The sequence below is a fragment of the Pinus tabuliformis genome, chromosome 3_2, assembly GCF_031772625.1.
Source record: "Pinus tabuliformis cultivar Carrire ecotype Pingquan chromosome 3_2, CPIR1, whole genome shotgun sequence".
NCBI classification, from domain to species: Eukaryota; Viridiplantae; Streptophyta; class Pinopsida; order Pinales; family Pinaceae; genus Pinus; species Pinus tabuliformis.
The window spans coordinates 1,241,374,556-1,241,399,387 of record NC_142302.1 but is presented as its reverse complement, the minus strand read 5'-3'; the positions used below and the strand labels follow the sequence as shown (position 1 = coordinate 1,241,399,387).

The 24,832-nt window shown below is 37.3% G+C and overlaps 1 protein-coding gene across 3 annotated transcripts in view; it reads right to left on the bottom strand.

Moving 5' to 3' along the window:
- Positions 1-364: 364 nt before the first annotated feature.
- The window catches only part of LOC149185226 (putative galactose-1-phosphate uridyltransferase), a 109,548-nt gene continuing 85,080 nt past the window's right edge, over positions 365-24,832 (bottom strand). Inside the window, exon 3 of one of the 3 annotated variants that reach the window (XM_089417835.1) lies at positions 365-526. In XM_089417835.1, the coding sequence (XP_089273961.1) occupies positions 380-526 (147 nt within the window). In that variant the 3' untranslated portion in view covers positions 365-379. Of the gene's footprint in view, positions 527-17,473; positions 18,043-20,141; positions 20,211-24,832 lie in introns of those variants that run through there. The other 2 variants (XM_089417834.1, XM_089417836.1) reach the window with 2 other exon arrangements.

Sequence of the window (24,832 nt, the reverse complement as noted above, 5' to 3'; positions counted from 1 at the left end):
ATGCCAATGGTGTCAGAACTTTAATTATTGAAGAACGTTGATGTCGTTGAGTGATCGTAAAATGCCCTTATGTCTTGTGTGGTATCACCACAATGCTGCACATATTATTATCTCTAACGTTTATTGATGGCGTTGAAATTATATGGTGTTTCTGTGCATTATATCATTACGAATAGCATATTGAGATGGCATTGATTATATAAATTATGCCAACCGTGACATATATTATGTTGCAACATTATATTTTATAATTGCAGATATGTCTGACAACCAATACGTTGAATGACATGTTACAGAGAGCATGGAAGGGCTTTTGTAAATTAGGGTTTTGTGCCCTAACGATGGTGGAAAATTTAATATTAACATTGCATGTCAATATTTATTTGTATGAGCTGTGGATATCAGAATTTCGTTCTTGGATGTCAGTTGGTAAATGATGAAGATTGTGAGGTTCAACCACAGTAGCGTTTTTTTTCAAAACAAAAATATGTATGCTACCCATGCTGATGTCGTTTATCTTTCCTCCCTGCACGAAAGAGAAGAGATGCATCATAATTAAAACATGAGAAGATACTTTGAAGAAAACTGATACACGTCTGTTCATGAAAAAAGTTGTTCAAAGTCCGACGATCAATCCTTGTAATTGCACACATATATGTAGTTGATTTTTTTTTATTCAATATGTGTCAGTTGCATGTCGTGAAAGAACTCTTCATGTTGGATCACTATGATATCCAGTGCGCGGATTCGATGAGGCATGGAGGATTGTATTGTGGATAGCTAAGGAGAGGAGGTTTGCAATTCTTTCTTTAGTGGGAAGGTGAAACTTCTTTTTGTCTTGTGTTCTTCTTATTATTGATTCAGGGTATCTTGGCTTTCTATACTAGAGAGTATGCTGAGTTCTCCTCAATTGACAGCTAGAACCCGGGCTTTTGATTTGATTTTAAATCTTGGTATCCATGCTCATTTATTGGAACCTATGCTGAGTGAAGATCAATCTGGAGTTGCAGAAGAATGATAATCTCAGTCTACCAATTTTAATAATGGAGATCAGTTTCTTACTTTGGCAAAGGGAGCTTCAAAATGCCATGACAAACTAGAAAATGGAACTCCACGGGCAGTTAATGAATTTGAGATCTGGTTATTGAACAGACTTTATGAGTGACTACTTTTCCTTGTGCAGATAGAAGAGAAAGAAGAAGTAGTTTGGGCATATGCATTGAGTCACTTAATGTATATGATCTGTGACAGAGGAAGGATCCAATGATGTCGCTTGAAAGTTGAATGGAGTTGATATCAGGTTATTAAAGGTACTTTTGGAGATTTGTAGAAAGAATTCATGGGCAAAAGAACTTCATTGCGGACTAATTAGTTTGTTATCAAATTTATTGTATTGTATTCCCGTTGGGATGGAGAAGGCTAGTCTCGGTTCTTATGTTATGGGGCATTCAACGATTGGAACTTCTTGGTGGAATAGAATTTATTTGTCAAGAGTATGCAAGAGTAAATGTCGTGGAAGAAAAGAACAACCAATTTGGGGTCTTTTTTTTACTATTTTTTGCATAAGCTCAAGAACAAGCGCTTAGCTAGTGGAATCCCCTTACCAAGTTATGATGAAATTCAAGCTATTGCAATGGTGTTTTCCCTTGAAGATGCACCATTGGCCTTTGTTGTTGCACTTAAACTAGGATTGCATGATGTTGGGGAGAAGTTAAAAATTTGATCATTTAAGTGGTCATCTTAATCCTGAGGTATTGAATGACATAGTCAAATTACTGGATTCTGTAATACAACCATTTAGATGATGAGTTTTCAGAGATGCTTCATATTACAATGGTGAGTGAGGGTCTTACTCACATTCAGAAGGGAGAGTTAAAGCAGAAGATCATAGGAGATTCAAATAGAATTTCAAAGGCTTGGAGCACTTTTAGTTCTCTTCTACACTCTCCGAGAGCTACTCATGGTCAAAATGGTTATTGTTGGCTTGTTGAACTTCTATTTGCTGAAATGTTTAGGGAGAGTAATAAGGTCAATATTCAGAATTTTCCAAGGGAGAAGTTTTCCAGCATCCCACTAAAACCTTTAACGCTATACTGTGTCACCTCTAGTATATCAATGTTTATTTTAACCAATTCACTCCAACAGATCAGCGGTGAAGAAAAAAAGAATATGCAGATCTCAGAAAAAGGATGCCTTGTCAAAGGTGACGATGTTGTCTAAGAGGATTTACAGAAGCTGGAGTATGAAAGAAAGACTCTACCCATCGATGAAGATCTCACTGGAATGGGCCAATTTTACTGTCTACATTCGATCGATACTTACTAATATTTAATTAGAGACGAGCACTTCCAAACCAAGCACCACAAGAAAAGGGTAAAGCAAATGCAAGGACGTGCACCTCATACACAATTGGATAATGTGATTTAATGAATATTTATGAGTGTAATTTGAGTTGGGCTTTTGTATATGCAGTACTCGGTAATGTTGTGAAATGCTCAAGGTAACATTGTATATAACCATCTTTATTTGGTTGTGTAAAGTAGTGTAACGCTGCAAATATGGGAAAAGTTGGAATGATAAGGACACTGCTTTATGGTGGTTTTATGATTTAGGGGTGTGTGCTTTAGAGTTATTTTATTGCCATGGAAATCCGCTGAGAAGCTATGGAATTGTCTAGTTCAATAGAAAATGTGTATTGCAGATGAAAACCATATATTGTTGGGGTTAGCACTACATCAAGAAAACCATCGACACATCAACATTTGAAAAATTGCTGAGCAATTTTTCAAAATCTTATGCACACTCAGAATCTTATGTAGCATATAAAAGTGTTTTATCATGCTCATTGCTCTAATTTTGTCATATTCAAAGCTTAAATGAATTTAGCTTTTTGCAGATGACTGTATCGTTTTTCAGATGATATGGAGTTTTTCAGATGTGGAGTTTTTTTTGGTGTAGCCAATTAGGTTCAGATCAACATCAAATATATAGAATGCTTAAGGGGCTTTATAGTGCTTTAAAGTGCTACTGCCATAGCTTTAAACATTGGAGTTCAGTGGCTTTACACAGTCCTGGAATTTTTGTTACATTCCAACCCCCTTGCCATTGATGTCAAAGGGGTAGGTAAGCAGAGAAAGGATCACAATGATTGCCATTAATGCCAAAGGGGGGGATTGATGGCATTGTTGTCATTGATGGCAAAGGAGTAGTGAAGAGGGCAGTGAAGAGGCAGCAAAGATGTGATGGAAAAGGAGCAATGAAGAGGTAGCAAGGCTAGGAGCAACAAAGAGAAGCAGCATAGCAAAGGATCAACAAAGAAGCAACAAGGAAAGGAGCAACAAAGTAGTAGCAATGCAAGGAGTAGCAAAGGAGCAGCAGCAAGCATGTATGGTTGTGATCAAGGCAAAGAAGCAGCAAAAGACAAGGTAGAAATGGAACAAGGAAAAGAAGCAGGAAAAGAAGAGGTGATGGTAAAGGAGCAACAACAAGGCAAAGAAGCAGGTAAAGGCGAGAATCCATGACTGGTGATGCAGGAGCATCTGGACTTAGCCAACAATGTGATTGTATGTTCACATGTTGTGGCTAACAAGAGATGAATTTCATTGACCTGAGTGGTCAAAATCAATTTTAGTAGAGAGGGTTGGATCTCTCGAATTTGTCTTTATATTCAATTATTGTAATAATTAGATTATTGTATTATTTTTAGATTAAGAGATAAGTTGTTAGTATAGGTGTGTATCAGAGCTTGAGAATAGAGATTTAATTGTTAGATTGATTAAAATAGGGATCGAGTTGTCAATGCAGTTAGGATAGGATTTGATTCATAAAAGAGAAAAGAATGTAATGACATAGAGATTAGAGGAGATAATCGATAATAGAGTGAGTAAGCGAGAGGTGTGACAGAGATAGGGTTTGAGATTGAAACAGAGGTTAGACAAATTGTTGTAATCGACCCGAGATGGCCAAGATTCTGTAATTTCTACATTAATGGATAATTGATTGAGTGTGATGTTGCGTGTTATTCCTGGTGTGAAATTCTCTTGAATCTGTGTATCGAAGTTTTGGACCCTAATCGGTATTTTCCTCTGTTTAAACACTTTATTTATAAATCACAGTTGAATATTGTTAAGGGTTAATATTGTGTTTAAGCGCTAAACCTTTCCTTAAGCGTCTTTCTTAAAGTATGAATTAAGAACGTGGGTTGTATTTGATAAGTGGGAAGCGGTATCTCACGCGCCCAAAAGGTTGTAAATGGTATTTGGAAAATTCATGCGATCAACCTTAGCGGTCGACACGTAGCACGAGAAAACCACTTTTCTCGCGCGCTCTCAACTTGATATCGACCGTGCAAGGATCCACGTGAGATTGCACGATAGCCGTTCGATTGGACAGGTCACATTGACAGTGGAGATCGTCCGGGTTAGTTGGAGCAGACGACGTGATATCCGTTGGATCTGGAGAAGTGAGATCAACGGCGCGGATCAAAGCGCTTGATAAAAGGGAAAAGTCAAAGAAAGACTGACAGTGATTGGTCAGATAAGCGAGACCCTCAGGGGGAAAATCGACGTACAGGATCTGTTTGCGCACAGTTGATTGGTTACAAAGTTAACCAGTAGTCTAATTTCAGACTACCACCTCATTTTCGTCAACCTCCTGCGTCATTTTTGGTATTAGAGCACAAAGATTAAGTTTTGCTACAGTAAACATGCCACCTAGGAGAGAAGGAGGCATAGGTCGGGGGAGACCTGTAGCAAATGCAGTTCTGCTGGATGAGATCTGGAATCTGCGTACAAGGATGGAGACAATGGAGACTGCTCAGAGGAGAGCACCTGATGAAGGAGATGCCAGTGCTGCAGAAGAATCTTTTGAGGAAGAAGAAGAGGATGAAAGTGAAGCTGCCAAAGTTCTCAAGGTATTGGCCAAAGCAAGTGGAAGACCAAAGGTGGAAATACCTTTGTATGATGGGAATCTCAATGTAGAAGAATTGATGGACTGGATCAGTTCATTGGACAAGTATTTCGACTATGAGGAAGTTGATGACAAAAAGAAGGTGAAATTTGCAGTTACCAGATTGAAGGGTCATGCAACTATTTGGTGGGATGAATTACAAACTCCAAAGCGAGAAAGAGAAAGTCCAAGATCAAACAATGGGATAAAATGGTAAGTAAATTGAAAGCCAAATTTATGCCAAAAGATTACCAGTTAAATCTTTTCAAACAGTTACAGAATTTGAGACAAAAAGGAATGGCTGTCAAAGAATACACATAAGAGTTTTATACGATAAGCATTAGAGCAAGACATGCAGAGGATGATGTAGAAAAGGTAGCCAGATATATCAATGGGTTGAGATACGACATACAGAATGAAATCAGCGTACTGAGTTTGAAAACAATTGAAGATGCCTATCAAGCAGCTTTGAAGGCAGAAGAGAAGATATTGAGGAAACAAAATCAAAGGAACAGAGGGAAAAGTTCAGTGAGAAGTAGAGGAACTACCAGACCAAGATTTCAGCACCATTAGAGTGAAGCAGGAAGTTCAAGTAGTAGATCACCACAGAGAGGAGACTTTAGTAGAGGAAGATTTGCACCCAGAGGAAGACGCCGAGGAAGAGAAATTCGGTGTTACACATGTGGAGAATGGGGACATGGATCATGGGACTGTTCTCATAATAAAGCAACAAATCAGAGGAATATGAATGTGGCTGAGGCAAAGGAAGAAAAACCTCAAATTGCAAACAAGGAAGAATCACCTGAAGAAGGAGAATCTTTGTTGTTGAAAAGGGTATTGCTTAAGGCAGAGAAAGAGACAGGAGAACTAGCTCAGAGAAAGAGTTTATTCAGAACTACATGCAAGTCCAAAGGAAAATGTTGTAAAGTGATAATTGATAGTGGAAGCACTGATAACCTTGTTTCTATAGAAATGGTGGACAAGTTAGGACTAGTGAAAACAGTACACCCTACTCCTTACAAAGTATCATGGTTGCAAAAAGGACATCAGCTTATTGTGACAAAACAATGCAAGGTAGAGATACAGATTGGTACTTATAAGGATGTGATATTGTGTGATGTAATGCCAATGGATGTATGCCATGTGTTGCTGGGAAGACCTTGGCAGTTTGATCGGAAAGCTATTCATGATGGGAGAAGAAATACTTACACTCTGGAGAAGGATGGAAATAAACACACACTGCTGCCATTGAAGGATGAAGCAGGCAAAGAAGCACCTAGAAACAATGTTATGCTAATGAGTGGGAAAGAATTGCTGCAAGAAGTCAAGAAGGATGAACAGATGCATTTTACTGTCATAAGGAGACCTAAGGTAATTTTAACTTCCACAAACTTAGATGATTTACCTGAAGAAATCAAAAATATGTTGAATGATTTTGTTGATATTATTGTGGATGAGTTGCCAAATGCATTACCACCCATCAAGAGTATTAGTCATCATATTGATCTAATACCTGGAGCAAGTTTGCCAAACAAAGCAGCATATAGGTCAACTCCTCAGGGAAATGCAGAAGTTGGAAAACAAGTACATGAACTGATGGATAAGGGATTAATCAGAGAGAGTCTTAGTCCATGTGTTGTACCAACAGTACTCAGTCCAAAGAAAGGTGGTGAATGGCGTATGTGTACAGATTCCAGAGCCATAAACAAGATTACTATCAGGTATAGATTTCTTTTACCACGCATGGATGATTTGATGGATTGTTTAAGTGGGTCAAAGTATTTTTCTAAAATAGATCTGAAGAGTGGATATCATCAAATAAATATTAGAGAAGGAGATGAATGGAAGACTGCATTTAAAACAAATAGTGGGTTGTATGAGTGGTTAGTGATGCCTTTTGGACTCACTAATGCACCTAGTACATTCATGAGATTAATGAATGAAGTCTTGAAGGAATATGCAGGCAAGTTTGTCATTGTTTATCTTGATGATATTCTAGTTTTCAGTAGAAGCAAAGAAGAACATCTGGAGCATCTTAAGTTGGTTTTAAGAACTCTACAGAAAGAGAAATTGTTGATAAATCTGAAGAAATGTAGTTTCATGAAAGAAGAATTAATCTATTTGGGATTTGTAGTTTCTAAAGAAGGTTTGAAAATGGATCTAGAGAAAGTCCAAGCAATTTGGAACTGGCCTACTCCAAGAAACATATTTGAGGTAAGAAGCTTTCATGGTCTTGCAAGTTTTTATAGAAAATTTATCAGAAGTTTTAGTCAGATTTGTGCACCAATTATTGAAACAATCAAAGAGACTAATCAGCCATTCAAGTGGACAAAAGCAGCAAACCGAAATTTTAAGTTGTTGAAGAAGAAAATTACAAAGAAACCAGTTTTAGCTTTACCTGATTTTGGGAAAGTTTTCCAAGTTGAAACTGATGCTAGTGGAGTTGCAATTGGAGCAGTTTTGAGTCAGGAACAGAGACCAATAGCCTACTTTAATGAGAAACTAAATGAAGCTAAGAAGAAGTATTCTTCTTATGATAAATAATTTTATGCTATTGTACAAGCTTTAAAAAAATGGAGACATTATTTGCTACCAAAAGAGTTTATATTATATTCTGACAATCATGCATTACAGTTCATAAACAACCAAACAAAATTGAACCAGAAACATGCCAAGTGGGTAGAGTTTTTACAGAGTTTTACTTTTGTGATAAAACACACAAGTGGTAAGTTGAACAAAGTTGATGATGCTTTGAGCAGAGTAAATTTCATTGTACAAGAATTAATAGTTGGTGTTGTAGGATTTGAAGAAATGGTTGATATGTATAAAGATGATGCAAAATTCAAAGAAATTTATGCAGTGGTACAAAATCCAATAGTTCATAATAGGAGTTAGTGGTTAGATTATTTTATCCAAGGAGGTTTATTGTTCAAAGGTAAAAAATTGTGCATTCCCAAATGTTCTATGAGGGAAAACATAATCAAGGAGAAACACAGTGGAGGATTATTTGGTCACTTTGGACAAGACAAAACCTTTGCTCAGGTAAATGCTTTTTACTATTGGCCAAAGATGCAAACTGATGTTAAGAAATTTGTTGAGAAGTGCAGAATCTGTCAGCATGCTAAAGGGAGAAGCCAAAATACAAGATTGTACCAGCCATTGCGAATACCAGACCAACCATGGGATGCAGTTAATATGGATTTTGTTTTGGGGTTACCTAGAACTCAAAGAGGGAATGATTCCATTTATGTTGTGGTAGATAGATTTTCCAAAATGGCACATTTCGTTGCATGTAAAAAGACTAGTGATGCGACACATATTGTTAATCTGTTTTTTCCAGAAGTTGTAAGGTTACATGGATTGCCTATAAGTATTGTGTCTGATAGGGATACAAAGTTTGTTGGACATTTCTGGAGAACTCTTTGGAAGAAACTAGGTACCAACCTTAGTTTCAGTTCAGCATATCACCCTCAAACAGATGGACAGACCGAAGTGGTAAACAAAAGCTTGGGAAACATATTGAGAAGTTTAGTGTATCAAAATCTTAAGCAATGGGATTTAGCACTTGCTCAAGCTGAGTTTGCTTATAATGACACACCAAACCAAAGTACTGGGATGAGTCCATTTCAGATTGTTTTTGGAATGAATCCAAGAGGTGTGTATGAGCTCAGAAATTTGGGTAAACAGGAGACAAAAAGTGCAAAAGCTGAAGAGTTTGCAGACCAGATGCAAAGTTTACAGGAAGATGTCAGAGGCAGATTGCAGGAAAGCAGTGGCAAATACAAACAGAGAGCTGATATGAAGCGAAGAGAAAAAGAATTCCAAGTGGGAGATCTACTGATGGTATACTTGAGGAAAGAAAGATTTCCTGTTAGGACTTATAATAAACTAAAGACGAAAAAAATAGGGCCATGCGGAATTGTGAGGAAGTTTTCAACTAATGCTTATGAAATTGAATTGCCAAAAGGAATTGGAATATCACCTATCTTCAATGTTGCAGATTTATATCCATACAAAGAGACAAAGACAAAGCTACAGAAGGAGTCTGCAGAAGATGAAGAATAGACTGTACATTGCGAAGAACAAATGCCAAAGACAGTCAAGAAAGAGGTGGAAGCTGTCTTGGAGAAAAGAGTATCCAAAAGAACCAGAGGACAGGTTTATTTTCAGTGTCTAGTCAAATGGAAGGGACAACCAATAGAGGATGCTAGTTGGTTGACAGCAGCAAAGTTGCAGAAGTATGGAGTAAACCCTGAAAGTCTGATGGGGGATTTTTTTCTTCCCCGGGAATCTGATACAGGAGCATCCGGACATAGCCAACAATGTGATTGTATGTTCACATGTTGTGGCTAACAAGAGATGAATTTCATTGCCCTGAGTGATCAAAATCAGTTTTAGTAGAGAGGGTTGGATCTCTTGAATTTGTCTTTATATTCAATTATTGTAATAATTAGAATATTGTATTATTTTTACTCTAAGAGATAAGTTGTTAGTATAGGTGTGTATCAGAGCTTGAGAATAGAGATTTATTTGTTAGATTGATTAAAATAGGGATCGAGTTGTCAATGCAATTAGGATAGGATTTGATTCATAAAAGAGAAAAGAATGTAATGGCAGAGAGATTAGAGGAGATAATCGAGAATAGAGTGAGTAAGCGAGAGGTGTGACAGAGATAGGGTTTGAGATTGAAACAAAGGTTAGACAAACTGTTGTAATCGACCCGAGAGAGCCAAGACTCTGTAATTTCTATATTATTGGATAATTGATTGAGTGTGATGTTGCGTGTTATTCCTGGTGTGAAATTCTCTTGAATCTGTGTATCGGTGTTCTGAACCCTAATCAGGTATTTTCCTATGTTTAAGCACTTTATTTATAAATCACAGTTGAATATTGTTAAGGGTTATTATTGTGTTTAAGCGCTAAACCTTTCCTTAAGCGTCTTTCTTAAAGTATGAATTAAGCATGTGGGTTGTATTTGATAAGTGGGAAGCGGTATCTCACGTGCCCAAAAGGTTGTAAATGGTATTTGGAAAATTCACGCGATCAACCTTAGCGGTCGACACGTAGCACGAGAAAACCACTTTTCTCGCGTGCTCTCGACTTGATATCGACTGTGCAAGAATCCGCGCGAGATTGCGCGACAGCCATTCGATTGGATAGGTCACATTGACGGTGGAGATCGTCCGAGTTAGTTGGAGCAGACGACGCGATATCCGTTGCATCTGGAGAAGTGAGATCAACGGCGCGAATCGAAAAGCTTGATAAAAGGGAAAATTCAAAGAAAGACTAACAGTGATTACTCAGATAAGCAGGACTCTCAGGGGGGGAATCCACGTACATGATCTGTTTGCGTGCAGCTGATTGGTTACGAAGTTAACCATTAGTCTAATTTCAGACTACCACCTCATTTTCATCAACCTCCTGCGTCAACTGGCAATAAAACTATTGTGATCCAAGGCAAGAATCCATGACAAAAAAAGGCAAGGCAAGACTCCATGACAAAAAAGGCAAGGCAAGACTCCATGACAGCAAAGGCAAGGTTGCTAAGACAATGACATGAAGATGTTGTGATGCAAGTCCAAGGCAAAGAAAAAGATGTTGCAGAGATTATTGTGATGCTTTAATGGCAAATGTTGTTATTGATCGTGAGGAGTGAATGCTCAATTATATAGTCATATGTGATTTTTATAATGTTACATGATGTTGGCATTATGTTGATGAAAATAATATTGGGTGGAGCATTTATTTTTGTGTTCTAACATTCAAAATATGAAGAGTTTGGAAACGAATGAGTGGAAGGCAAAGAGTCAATCTTGTTCACTTCATCTTCTTATGTGGGATACAAACAACCATCTTCTTATGTGGGATACAAACAGCCAGCAAACTATCTTTATAAAAGATGTGATTTTGGAAGGAAATGGTGTTAGAGAGTGGGAGAATGTGTGAGAGTTGATTGAGATATTATGCATTAGTTACCTGACACATATGAAGTTTATATAAAGCAGATTTTAAAGGAAGAAGAGGCATAAATGAAGATGGAGATATGCATAATTTATGACAAGGTAAACTAGCAAGTTGTTGTTTCTTGTTTGCATCAGGGGATTGTAGTCTCCTTTCAAGTAGTGGCTTGATAAACATCAAGTTGGAGCCTGTTGAGGTAGGAGCCTCTTGTGGGTTGTAGCCTACAGAAAACATATGGGAGTTGGAGCTTCCTTGCATGTTGCAACTTGCAGAAAATTGAGGTAGCAACCTCTTGTAGGTTGGAGCCTACATAAAATCATATGTAATAAGGAGTAGGAGCTTGCCTTTGCATCACAACAATAATAAAATCGTGGTTTTCTCCCTTTATGGGTTTCCACATATATCTGGTGTCAATATGTGTTGTTATTATGTGTTGATGTGATGTTTTGGTTTGCTTATTACTTGTTGTTCACATATTCAATCTGTTGGTCATTATTTGTTAAGTTGCTCATGTAATGTTTCAGTTAATGAGTTTAATGAAAATAATTTTAATGTCGACGAATATACTAAATTCCCCCCACCCCCCGCTCAGTTTAGTCAAGTTTTCACCAATTGGTATCAGAGCCAAAGGTCTCAAGTTCAAATGACACCTGGCTCGTGCCAAGGGGGAGATTGTTGGGCATTGGATAATCCAACGTTCCTCATGTGTTTCGCGACATGGCTTAATCGTCTCTCGTGGATTCGTTAACTCTAGCGATGCATCAATTTACTAACACCTACGAGTTTTGGTGTAACGACAATCATGATTCCAACGTTATCTTCATACTTTCATACTTCTAGTCTGCTTCAATGTTGCTTCCATGTTCTTCTAGTAGAATAGACTTCTGCTACATTCTTTGATTCATCCATTCAAAAGTCAAACTTTGGTGAAATCACTAGATTTACACTTGAAGTAAAGTTCATGTTGGAGAGACTTCTATGATGCTACATAATGACCTTAACTCTATTATAGTTTTGCTTCTATTGAGAATGACATCTTCATAATATTTATGATGAAACTAACTGCTTTGATCACTGTAGAATACTTATGGAATGATGTGTATACAACCTTTTGATGATCCAAACTCTTTTATTATGGCTAACTATATGATATGATGACTGGTTGCAACTCTTTGTGAAGATATGTAGCTAAGTGTTCCTTTTAGCAATCTGAGTAGACTCTATTTCTTCCAATGTTGTATGCTTCTTTCCATGATACTATAATTTGCAAATCCCAAGACTCTTCTACAAATGTAACTGCAACAACTATTCTAATTTCCATCTAATCTAAGTGAAAATAAATTGCTTGCAAACCTGGTAATATTCAAATCCTTCAATAATAAAGGTCCTTATGGTCTTCAATCTTTGGTTTCTTCTTGACTTCTTCATCTTTTGCAATGTGAGCTTCACTTCTTTCTTTCCTCTTATTCTTCTTGTTCTTTGGATCTTTGGGACAATCTCTCTTATAATGTCCAAATTCATTGCAACCAAAACATTGTACTTTAGACATGTCTCAATTTCCACATGGCTTATTGTTGATGATGTTGTTGTATCTACAACGAGGTTCAAATCTTCCAAACTTCTTCCTTGATCTGGCAACAAAAGCTTGAGCATTTTCAGTATTAGGTTCGGTGTCATCCTTTGCTTTAAACCTTGCTTCTTCTAGAACACATTGTGCCCAAAGTTCTTCAAATGTTGGAGTTTCTTTTCTTACATAGATTCCACTTACAAAACTACTCCAATCTAGAGGTAGTGCATTGAGTATGGAAGTAATTAACTATGAATCAAATATGACTTCTCCAAGCCCTTGAAGTTGATCCTTCAACTTTGGAATTTTCATGAGATATGAAGCCACATCTTCATATTTAGATAACCCTGTTCTATAAAGTTGATTCCTCAGAAAGTTTTTTGACTTGTAGTATTGATGGAATATAATCTTACCAATTTGTCATAGACCCCTTTGGATGTGGTCAAAACTGAAACAAAGGGGGGGTGATCCTTGATAGACTCAAAGAGGATTCTTTGAGCCGTAATCTCACCCTTATTATATTTTTCCACTTCTTGAACATTACTTTGGTCTAGAGCTAGAACTATACCCAAAACGAAATCCATAACTTCATTTCTATGAGAACCAAATTAATTATTTTCTTATGAGCCTTGAAATTAGAGGCTCCATCGAGCTTGTTGCCTTCCTTATAGATAGATCCCATTAGACTAGGGGTTTGAGACATAGACTGTAGTAAAGTACTTACTTGTCAAAGGAGAGTGATATGTTATAGGAGTGCTCCAAGAATGTTGATGATGCTTCCAAGAGTCTCCAAAGATGTTTTTGAGACATGGCTTCAAGGATGTCTTCAATGATATGAGATGTTGTTATAGTGTTGTCTTCAAGTATGGCTGCTACAATAGTTTCTTCAAGCTGCTATGATGACTCCTTCAAGAATTGTTTCCAAAAGCCTTCAATGATATGAGAGAGAGAGATATAGTTGCTACAATAGTCTCCTTCAAAAATGAGTAATGGTTGCTAAAAAGGTGATGTTTTTTGGATCTTCTTCTTCCTTATATCTTCAAGTATGATTGTTGCAAATGATGTCCTTCAAAGTAGTTGAGAAGTGTCTTCAAAAGTGCCAATAAGAGTGATCTTCAAGTTGTCCTTCGTTCACCTTAGCTCTGATACCATGTTGAGAAATTAAGATGCTTGTAGATTAGAGGTGATTTCTTGTACTTGATAATTACTTGTGAATGTTGTTGGCCTTTTATTACTTATATTATCTTCTCTTCATCAAGTACTTACCAAAAATTACAAAACATGAAGATCACAAGAGACAAAGAACACAAAGATGTAGGCTCCAAACCAAGGCAAAACTCTACAAGGGGGAAAACCCAAACAAATCATCTCCTTGAAGAATCAAATCAAAGTGAGATATCCAAAAACCCAAAAACAAGACCAAAACTACCACAAAAGCCCCAAGTTGGCCCTCCTTCAAGCCTTCTCCAACCAAGTCAAAGTCAACACTAGTCAACGCTCTCAAAATCTAGTCAAACTCTGAAATTTTTGGACCTATAGTATCTCTGAAGTTTCGGCCCTATAGCAACTCTTGAAATTTTGCATGTGTGAACAAAATTAGGGCAAAATTTTTTTATTTTCTCTCTTTTGACCTTGCTCTCTCTCCTTTGACTTTCACCCTTTCTTCCTTGACTTTTGTTGGTTTTTCCCTCTTTTGGCACAAAAATCGAAGTGATGAATTTATGGATGAATGAGGTCAAGCACTGTATTTATACAAGTCCAGGAGGTCGAATAGCTACCTTTCTAGGCCGACTTGTCCAGGAGGGCCAATTTGGTCTTGTGGATGAAAAAAATGACTTTTTGACTCAAACAAAATGATTTTTCTTTTTCTTACAAATAGACCAAATGGAACTTCGACTCAATAATATTTCTTTGACTTACGACAAATTTTATTTTGGCTCAAATAACATTACAAGCATGAAGAACATGCTTTGACTAGAAAACAAAATAATAATAATAATTTATTTTTCTTCTTTTGTTTTTATATGAAATACATGTTGATATAAGTACAATGATAATTATGAAGACTAAACCTAGTTACATTTCCAACACAAGTCTGCGAGAGGGACGGAACAATTTTCTATAAAAACTTATGTGAGAGGGTCGAAGCCTTAGAAGGAGGACCTATAGTCTTGGATTGATGTCAAGGCTTGACCGAGACCTTGACAGTCTGTTGTTCATGGAAGAATGGTTGGTTAAGCCCTAGGAATTTTCGGGTTGTTCTATAAATCTCAGATTGTACTTTTGTTGAATTGAACAATTTCTCCTAAGAAAAGGTTGTTGGGTTTCTTCTCTAGTTGGGATTTTCCCAAGGTAAAAAAATGTGTCTCTTGTGTTTGGCTATCTCTTTGTGATCCTACTATCATTATTGTATTTCTATGGAGATTTTATATGTATAATTGATTAATGATGTATGTGACACAAGGTGAATTGGTTAAGAAATCACCAATTCATCCTTGGATTTAATTATCAGATTACAAGATCATAAAAAATTCAGCAAGATTCATCCTTGGATTTAATAATACATATCCAAAGAAAGCAAGAGAAATCATCAATCAAGGAAAGAAAATATTTAGCCTCACCAAGAGGAGTGATCATAGAGCTAGAACTATCACTATGAACAATTTAAGAGGGTGAGAGGCTTTACCTACTAAACTTTCAAGAAAGAACTCGTGATGATGTTCTCCTAGCATACATCTTTCATAGACACCAATTGGAGCCTGAATTAGTGGAAGGGCATCTATCATCCTTAGATAAATCATATAATGCAAGGTCACAAAGTTGGTATGAACCAGGTGTTGATGCAATAGTTTTCTAGTGTCGTCGATAATGGCGACCATTGTAAAGGATCCACTTCATTTTGAAAGGGATGAAGATTTCCCCAACTTATGGTCAAATTTGTCAAAATAATTGAAACCAATTAGCTTAAAATCATCATTTGTGTCTTTCATAACCCATCATTCTCGACAAAACTCCACCGCCCACATTTTTGTTGGTGTCAATGATACCATATGCCAAGAAAAATATTTGATCCTATTCCAAGATCATGAAGAACCCCTTTGAATTCGAACCATTTTCCATTCATGGATCACACATTACCAGTACTTCCCTGAAAAATCTGCAGTGGGTTTTAGCTGAAAAAAAGGGGAAGGAGTGCATAGGTAAAAAAAAATTAAAAATTTGCTTCCATACATAACAATAGGGCACTAAAAGCCCGAATTCCAGATTTGAAAAACAACCTTAAAGTAGTATTCGATAAGGAAGAAAGAGTCACACTTGATCTGATACCATGCTGGGATCATAAGAGATAGTAGATCCATGGTGATCTTTTTAACAAACCCTCATCCAACAAGAAGAAATTGCAGAAATGTAACAACAGTTAACATAGATCACAAGATGATGTTCATATACAATGACTTCAACAACATAATTTAACCATAACCAAGAGAGATTCACCACAAGTAGAGTAAAATATTATAGATGCCCTTAGGCAAAAGAATGAATGAATTCATTTGAATGAGAGGCATTTACAAATGAGGGAGGTGGTGTATTTAAATTTTATACTATACTAGTGTCAAGGCACTAGCCCAAAGGAGGAAAAGGAGGATATTATGTCGACCTCACCCTAAACACAATAAAATACAATAAGTGGGTTTAACTACCCAAAGGTCAGCTCATTAAGGATCTCAATTAACGACAGAGGGGGCTGGCAAGTCGTCACAAGTGAAGATTACACAGAATCTCAAGACTTAAGCCACAGTATAGAAGCACTTGTAATGATAAGCCACGAGTTTAAAGACAGCTAGCCAAAACAAAAACAGTTGACTTGGATCAGAGCATAACAACATATTGATACCAACTGCAGGCACATAAAATTGTAGATCAAAGTGTTGCATGAAATCCAAAACTTTATTATACGTAGTTCTCCGTAGCGGAGCTTGCTGCTTTGAGTATATATGCTTGAATCTATCTATTGCATTATCTATATTCTTGAATAAATCAGCAGTCCAGTCATGGATTGGGATTATGTACCTGGTTGAGTCCATAACTTGTCAACTAGGATACAGGCACTTGCTTCAAACCAAATAAATGTCTAAGATGGGTATAGTACTGAAATTCTTTCATGCTGCAAGCTACTGTTTCGAACTTATTTTCAACTAGAGACCAGAGGTATCTATAAGTTGCAAAATAGGCAACTCCTTTTAATTTCATCATAAGAAGGAAGATCATGAGTTCAGTATATAGTGAACTGTAGTTCCCTCAAGCACTACTGTAGGATTTAATCTTCACCAACATGGTGAAATCTATCATTCTTCACTACCTGAACCATGACCTCCTGTAATGAATATGACTGAATTTCCTCTTGAAATTGATTCAAGGAAGTTGGAACCAATCAACCATAGGGAATTATACAGATAATCCATAATTCAGCACCCACTGTATCAAAAGATGGTCTCATTCAGAAACCACATGCATTAAGCTCAGCCCAGCCTAGAATGTATTGAACTGTACGTCGTCAAGAGTGAAGGCACAGATGACTGGTCTTAAAACTAACAAAGGTATGTAGAAATCATAGCATGATCTCACATTAAACATACTCAGTTGAAACTTTTATTGTTAGCATGCCAAACAATAAATAGCATACTTATTAAACTGAACATGAAATTCATATCAAGCTAGTGCTGGCAACGCAGTATACTTGCTTCTTAATTCATCAAAGCAAACAATTTTGATTTTAGTTGAAAATAGTATTAACTTTTCAGAACATCGGTTTTACATGTCAGAAAAAAAGCATGTTGTGATAACCATGGAAAAGCACTAAAACCACCGTAGAAAAAAGGGACTGCAATTAAGCCTTAAACTTTGGCAAAGAAATTTTGATGATATTTCCCTGGAAGGAAAGGAGGAGCAGTCTGCCACACTTAAAAGGGAATCATATCCATCAAACAGGTCAAAGAATAACTCAACCCAACAAATACCACCTTTTATTAGGTTGATAGCGGAAAATAAATCTTTCACCAATTGTGATACATACTTTTATAGAAGCAAGAGGACAGTCTGTCCTGCTTAAAGGTTTTCTTTATGCTGAAGAATATCATAATTAAATCTGCTTATTCAAATATGGAAAAGTTTCCTCAAGTACATGTCAATCCAAATCTACTATCTGTGACATATTGAAGATCTATGTATGATACGAACAGATGACTCCACAGAAAAATCATGACAATAACTTTTTTATTTCTCTGAATACAGGAAGCACTATTGGCTCACTGATTTTACAAATTCACTTCTCGTAGAATTGTAGCAACATTTTCAGGAAAGATTGGATTAATGTAACAGCCACTTGCAATTTCAAACCCACCAATTCGAGTTAGTTGAGGCACAATCTGTATGAACCAATGACAGTATGACCGCTCGTATGTCTCCCTAAGAGGTGAGGAGTGAATCATGTAATTATATGGTGGATTTGCCAATTGGTGATCCAACTTCTGCAGAATATGCTTCAATATATATGCTAGATCCATTGCCTGTTCACAGATTCAATGGATTGTACATTAAAAATTATGTGTAGTTTTGCCATTAGTAATTATGATTGTAAACTCTGGACTAGAAACAAGAAGGAAATTGACGGGAAATTCAATTCACTAGCCAGACACACAGTAGGTAAACTTCTACTCACTTTCAGTTTGCATATCTTGTTCCATCGACTATTTCTTCCCTACTGTGCATGATGTTTAAAATAACCAGGAACCACCAGAAAGAGGGGAAATACAATGCTACAAATGAGGGGTGACTCATGAGATTTATAAAGAGTTTCAATCCACACTAAGATGAAAAAGCTGAGACAAAACAGAAGAGGGGGAATAGTAGATGAATAAAGCAAGCTAGACGTATTGATTTTCAGTAACTGTTCAAACGAAGAAGAAATAAAATGCAGAAACCTGAATGTTCAAATCCCCTAAGATCACAGAAGCTAGATTCTGCAATGTTACTTAGGTTCACCTATTACTTTAGAGCCCACAAATAAAATGATTACAAATAAGTTAAAATCAGAACTGCTCAATGACACTGCCACTCCTAGACCGTACTTGAGCTGAACTCCCTGAAAAACAATGAAAATATGAAAACCAGTCCAAGGAGTTAATGACTAGTAAGACCTGTGATTTTCCAAATGGAGGAGGATAGCCAATGGGCCTTGGCTACACTGGAAAGGCTGCAGAGTATTAAGTTGTCCATGAGGGTTCCGTTCTTGCTGTGGACTGCCATGTTAGAATAGCATTGTCGGCCCCTTCGTTTGAGTTAAGAATGCAACAGTGCCTCAGCAGCAAGTGGTGCCTCATCAGCAAGTGATGCCAGATTAGCAGGGGACATGAGAGGAGAGGACACTAGTTTTGAGGGTTCTGGTGTCAGTCTACTGGTGGAATAAAGGAAGGGTAGCTGGAGTAGAAAGAAACAGGCTTTTATGGACACGATTTCTCAGCCCATGGAGAAGGAAGCTAGCAGCAAAGAGTAAAGTCCAACATTAGGTAGCTAATAGCAGAACAGATTCTGGATCACTGTTGGACAAAGTTAAGCTTTTGGGTGGTTCTAGTCTCCCTAGCTTCTAGTAGTCTATGTATCATTGGGCTTAATTGTGCCTCCCGTATGTATTATCCTACATAATAAGGATGTTGACACAAATCTGTGCTCAGATTTTGCTAGAGTCATGTATATGGTTTTGATCGCAATGAGTGGAATGGTGGCCCCCTTTAAAATCCATTTTATGTGTCTATTTATTATTTTATATGGATGATGTTTATTTATGTAGTGATATTTTGCATTGCGGTGAATGGGATTGCATGGGATTGATATGTTGCATCATCAAGGAATATAAATTATAATTGATCAATATGATGGTAATAAAATGAATGTTAGAGTAGTTACAGTTGCATCCTCTCTTTGAAGTTTGTTATGGCCTTGCACTATTTTATGTTCCAAATGCACGTTGGGTGAGACCTTCCCTGTAACAAGAGATTGATATGCCAGCACTAAACTACAATGCTTTTGTTGCACACCTAAGTGCACCTTGGTTTGCATTCCAAACCAACAATTAGTTCTGCTGTCGGGACTAACCATGTCATGTGTGAGACCCTATGTTGCCAGGAAACGTGGGTGCGGGGACGGGGACGGGGACGGGGATGGCATTTTTGGAAACAGGGTGCGTGGGTTCGTCGGGTAATATAATAATATTAAATTTTAATAATTATATTTTATAAATTATAAATTATAAATTTATAATTAATAATATATATGAAATTTGAATTTCTATATTTTTTCAACTTTATATTTTAAACAAGAAAACTTTAATGATAATCATTTAAACATGCATATTATTAATTAATATTTCATATATATATAATTAATAATATATATGAAATATATTAAAGTTGAAAAAATATAATTAATAATATATATGAAATTTGAATTTGTATATTTTTTCCAAACCCATTCTGATAATGCATAAATGGACCTGCTTACCATTTTCATCTGATGGCAGTCTGGCACATGCCTTCAGAATAATAGTGAAGATCACCTGGTTTGGATTTATGCCAAACCAAAGCATTCTGCCACAAATTGGAAAGCATCCATGCAACAGTTGTGGTCAGCATATCCTGCTGTCATTGAGTTCCACGAAACCGCATACCACGCAAGCATCCTATCAAATACAGTTTTGCAGGTCAAACTTGTTCCCTAACTCTATATTGCCATATTAACATTGCAGGCATCATTGTTTGTCTGATCACACTGCTATAATGTCCATCCTTTTCCATGCTTCCAATTTCTCTTCCTATGCTTATCTTTCATTTTATTTTCCAAATCCAACAGAATTTCAGACCTTTCTCAATTGTTATGTTACCTGTTTGACCCTCAAACACAAGTCCCCAGTATTAGCTACCATAAAAAAGAGTGAAGATATTAACTATTGTTTTATACAGACAAGCATAACATCTGTTGCTTGATGCAATTAACTTATTCAATTTAGAGCTGCACCATATTTTCATCCAAAAATGAAACACATGAAATCAGTACAAAGTCAATTATACAGCTTGCTGGCAAGCGTCTTTTGTCAAGCCAACATATGGAATAATACATTACAGCTATAAACTATAATTCTTGTGTGCATCTCTCTATGTCCATTAATGTCTGTTCTCTCTATGTCCATTAATGTCTGTCTATGTGTATGCATCGATTTGTGTGCATACATCTACATCTTATATGTATTTATGTGAGATTTGAATTTCAACACTTCTCATCATGAGCAAAAATAGAACAAGAGTGTCTCTGAAAATGCCTTTACTGCTATTTATAAGTCATTACCTGAAGCTCCAAGGAAACAAAAAGGTCTCTAACTGAAGCCCGATCCCTATTCTGCCTAGACAAGCTCTCTGCAATCATATATCGAAGGAGGTCGACAGTCCACTCACATCTTTTGTTCACTTGAATATCTTGATGTAACTTCAACCTAAAAATTTTGAAAATACCCATGCTACTTCAAACTTGTTGTATGGGCTCTTGTCCTTGAGAAATGCCCTAGGGATATATAGCCTTTGGCATGATACATGAAAACAGTAAACAGTCCTCAAACCTCCACTCCCTTTGTAGAGACACCCACAGAATAATATAGCACTTCCAGCTAACTTATTTTACTTAAGCCTCAATATAAATCCCAAAAAAACAGAGTTGAGGAAATAATGAAGTGGATTAAATCACTCAAGATGGTTTTCTGCATGGTGACCTCATTTATGAACTTGGCAGAATAGTGGCAATTACGACATATGCACTTCTTGCGCTTTTGATGAGACTTCAGTGGTCTTTACAACTTGCTGAAAAGCACAAACAAAATATAAGCTTCTTCCTCTTCTAAAACAATGCAAATTCCCACCACTCCTATTGCACATCATGTGATGATCACTACCACCTGCTCCTGTTTCTTATCATGCAGCATAAAGTGCACATCAGGTACATCCCCTGCTTCCTTCATCAACCCTGTCAGTCACTGCAATTCTGCATAGATCTCCTCTGTCTGTGGGTGTGATCTATCTCCTACAACAAATGTATGCACTTTGTTCTTAACCTCAATCCAACTATATATTATTAATTATATTTTTAATATAATTTTTTTATGAAGAACCCAAAGAACCCAAGAACACAAGCACCCGTTAAAGGAAAAGAACCCAATTTTTTTTTTGAAGAACCCAGTTCTTCTGGGTTCGTCTGGGAAGAACCTGTACCCGAATCCAGTACTTGGGTGCGGGAACCCGGAACGGGTTCGAGAACCCCACCCCCGGTTGCGCGTACCCGTGCAACACAGGTGAGACCCCTACAATATGGGGTAGCAACTCATGAGGAAATTGTATCTGCCAGATTTTCTAATGGGACTTTATAGTGAATTTGTACAATTAGCTTTTGGGGTTATTCCAAAAAGTGTTTTCACCTTGCTAGGAGAGCACTATTGTAATCTCCCCAACCGCTTAAGAGGCATACGACGAGGTTCCACTAGCTTAATAAGTTCTCGTAGGCTAAGACAAGGAAAAATTTAACTAAGGGACCGTAATTCGCCTAGGTAAAACATTATAAATGTTGACAAGATGAAAAAATGATCATATCCTAGGCTAATAAAAAGTTACCTTCAATTTATAAAGTGAAAAGTTCATAAAGTGACTTTATAAAATTAAAAAGGTAAAATGGCGGCAAAAGTGGCCACTAAGTTATAAAAAGGGAAAAGTGAGGAGTCTCTCCTCATTCTATCATTTGTCATTTGAGAAAAAAGGATTTTGGAGAGCTTTTGGAGAAAAGCTTAGGGTTTGAGAAACCCTAGCTGCCATTGCTAGCTTCGGTGTTGAAACTATACACCCTAGTTGGTTTAGAGAGTGGAATCACTCAGATTTCACCATTGTGCTACCAAGAAGAAGAAGATTTGTAGAAGATAATGGAGGTAAAGGTTTTATTAGTTGATTTTACCTTCTGATTTTGTCTACTCTATATATCTTCTTATAGGTGGGAGTTCCAAGCCAAATCTAGAACCAAGGTTATTGTTGAAGAGAGGTTGGGTTTCTTCCTCATTTTGTTGGACGTGTTCAATAAAATAAAGGTTGAGTTTAAAAGAGAAAGGAAGGATGAGTTATGGGATCCCTGTAGCATGAGCTTCCTTTTTCAAAAGGGTCAAATCACCTTTCTCACTTGTTGGGTCAAAGTCTGCATAAAACTAGTCAAGTTTACAGCCAAGAGGGCATTTACATCAGAGTTGTGGGCCAAATCATTTCTGAAGTAGTTGGACGCAACTATGGAGGAGAAAGGGACGAATTTGCTTCATTCAAACTATTGGTCAAGTTGTTCCCTTGTTGATCGAGATGTATGGGTTCATTGAGCAGAGTTTGTTCCTCATTATGGATTGAATTTGTGCAGCAAAGAAGCTCGAGTTCCATCTCTGCATGGTGGCTAAGATATACAGTGAAAGGAGCACGAGATTCCCTATGATCCTTGAGGCTAAGATTAACTCTGAGTGTGGGACGAATTTTTGGCATACCATTGTGCTTGAGATAGAGTTATCCTTTATATATTTGAGTCTACACACCATGTTCTTGTCTTCTATTTACAGTGCTACCAACATATGTATTTTGTGCAATGTTGCAATAATCGCAATCAAGATTAAATCGGCGAAGGTTTGGAAAAGGAAAAACCATAAAAATCAAGATAGAATCGGTAAAAATCGGCAAAATTAAAAAATACAAAAAAATCATTTTTATTCAATTTTTTTAGTATCTAAAACATTCACAACATAAAATAAATGCATTGACACATAAATATGAAAAGAGAACTAATATATAAGATGTACAATATGTCTAGTGCTACATCACACGTGACATAACAGTGAATCATGTCTTGAACCTCGAGTCTTGACTCAGCCTCAAAATATCAAGAAAAAATATAATAATGTATCTCATATCATGAGTCATATACAATGAAATGAACCACTAAGTAACTAATGATTTCCTCTGCCCCTCTTGCAAGAAAATGTAATAGCTTTCCCTCTAGATGAAGAAGGCCCTTGGGCTAGCATTGGACTCTGATGTCCTCTAGAAGCTGAAGAACAAGGAGCCAGAAGAGGCAGACCACGTCCTTTACTGGTGACCATGGTAAGTGGTGTCACCTCCTCTTCCTGTTGTTCCTCCTCCTCCTCCTCCTCCTCCTCTTCCACCCTTGCGGCTACTACCCCCTCCACTACCTCCTCCTCTAACCAATTAGGGGTCGATTCCGTGATAGGCCTCTCGACATCAACCCTCCAGCAGAAGTGGTGTCAATCCCATCCAATGAGATGGCCTCCACATTAGGTATCCTCTCAAGTTGCCTCACCCACAATCGGAGATTGTAGTAGACGTAGATGTTGTTTTTCCACGATACTGGAGTCTAGGTTAGAATCTTACAATCACTAACACTACTAATCCAAGTATCACAACAAACTATTTTGCACAACGGAACAATACACAGTAGTAAATCTACTAGTGCACAAAATATAAACAACTTTTAACAAAACCCAACTTCATTATATTAATCAAACTGATAATACAACAGCCTAGGGCTCTTGTACCAGGGATAATGGCCCCCATACATCCACTAGTACAAGAATAAAAGAACAAGATACTCTGACGATCTAGCTGATGTAGTCAACGATCACAACTCCTCTTGTTGTAACATGAATGCACTGCAAGTCCTTCGCTTTCATTCTGCAACTCCTACCTCTATCAATGTACCAACTCCTTTAGGCCACTGAACATGGCTCTTTGATCTGCCCTTTAGCTAATCATAAGTCCATCTACAACCAACACATAGGGTCTTCACACTCACGAGTTGCTCCTTAGTCCTTCAAGGACACAACACTTTGAGACTTCTTGCCCACTGCTGCTCCTCAACTACTTAGGAACTTCTTCCCACTATTGGTTTCCTGTGTTGCTCCAATGAAGACAAACATAGGGCCGGAGGGCTGCCACCTATCACTGCTAGAAGCCCTTCTCCAACAATGAACTTGGGCTAGAAACTGCTCCTCTATGACCTCCTTTAGTCCTTTAAAGATCAGTCAATGAGCTCATCAATTCTGCCTCTCCTAACAGACCTAGTGTCCTTCCTAGTTCTGCACTTAGGGCCCACAAGGATCACTTTCTCGCTGCCCTCCTATTGTCACCCAAGATGTACAACTAAACATGGAAAAAGTGTCCAACCCCACAAGGTGTAGTCTTTATGACTCAACGCTCAGAGTAGGGGTTGTCACCTAATTCCTAC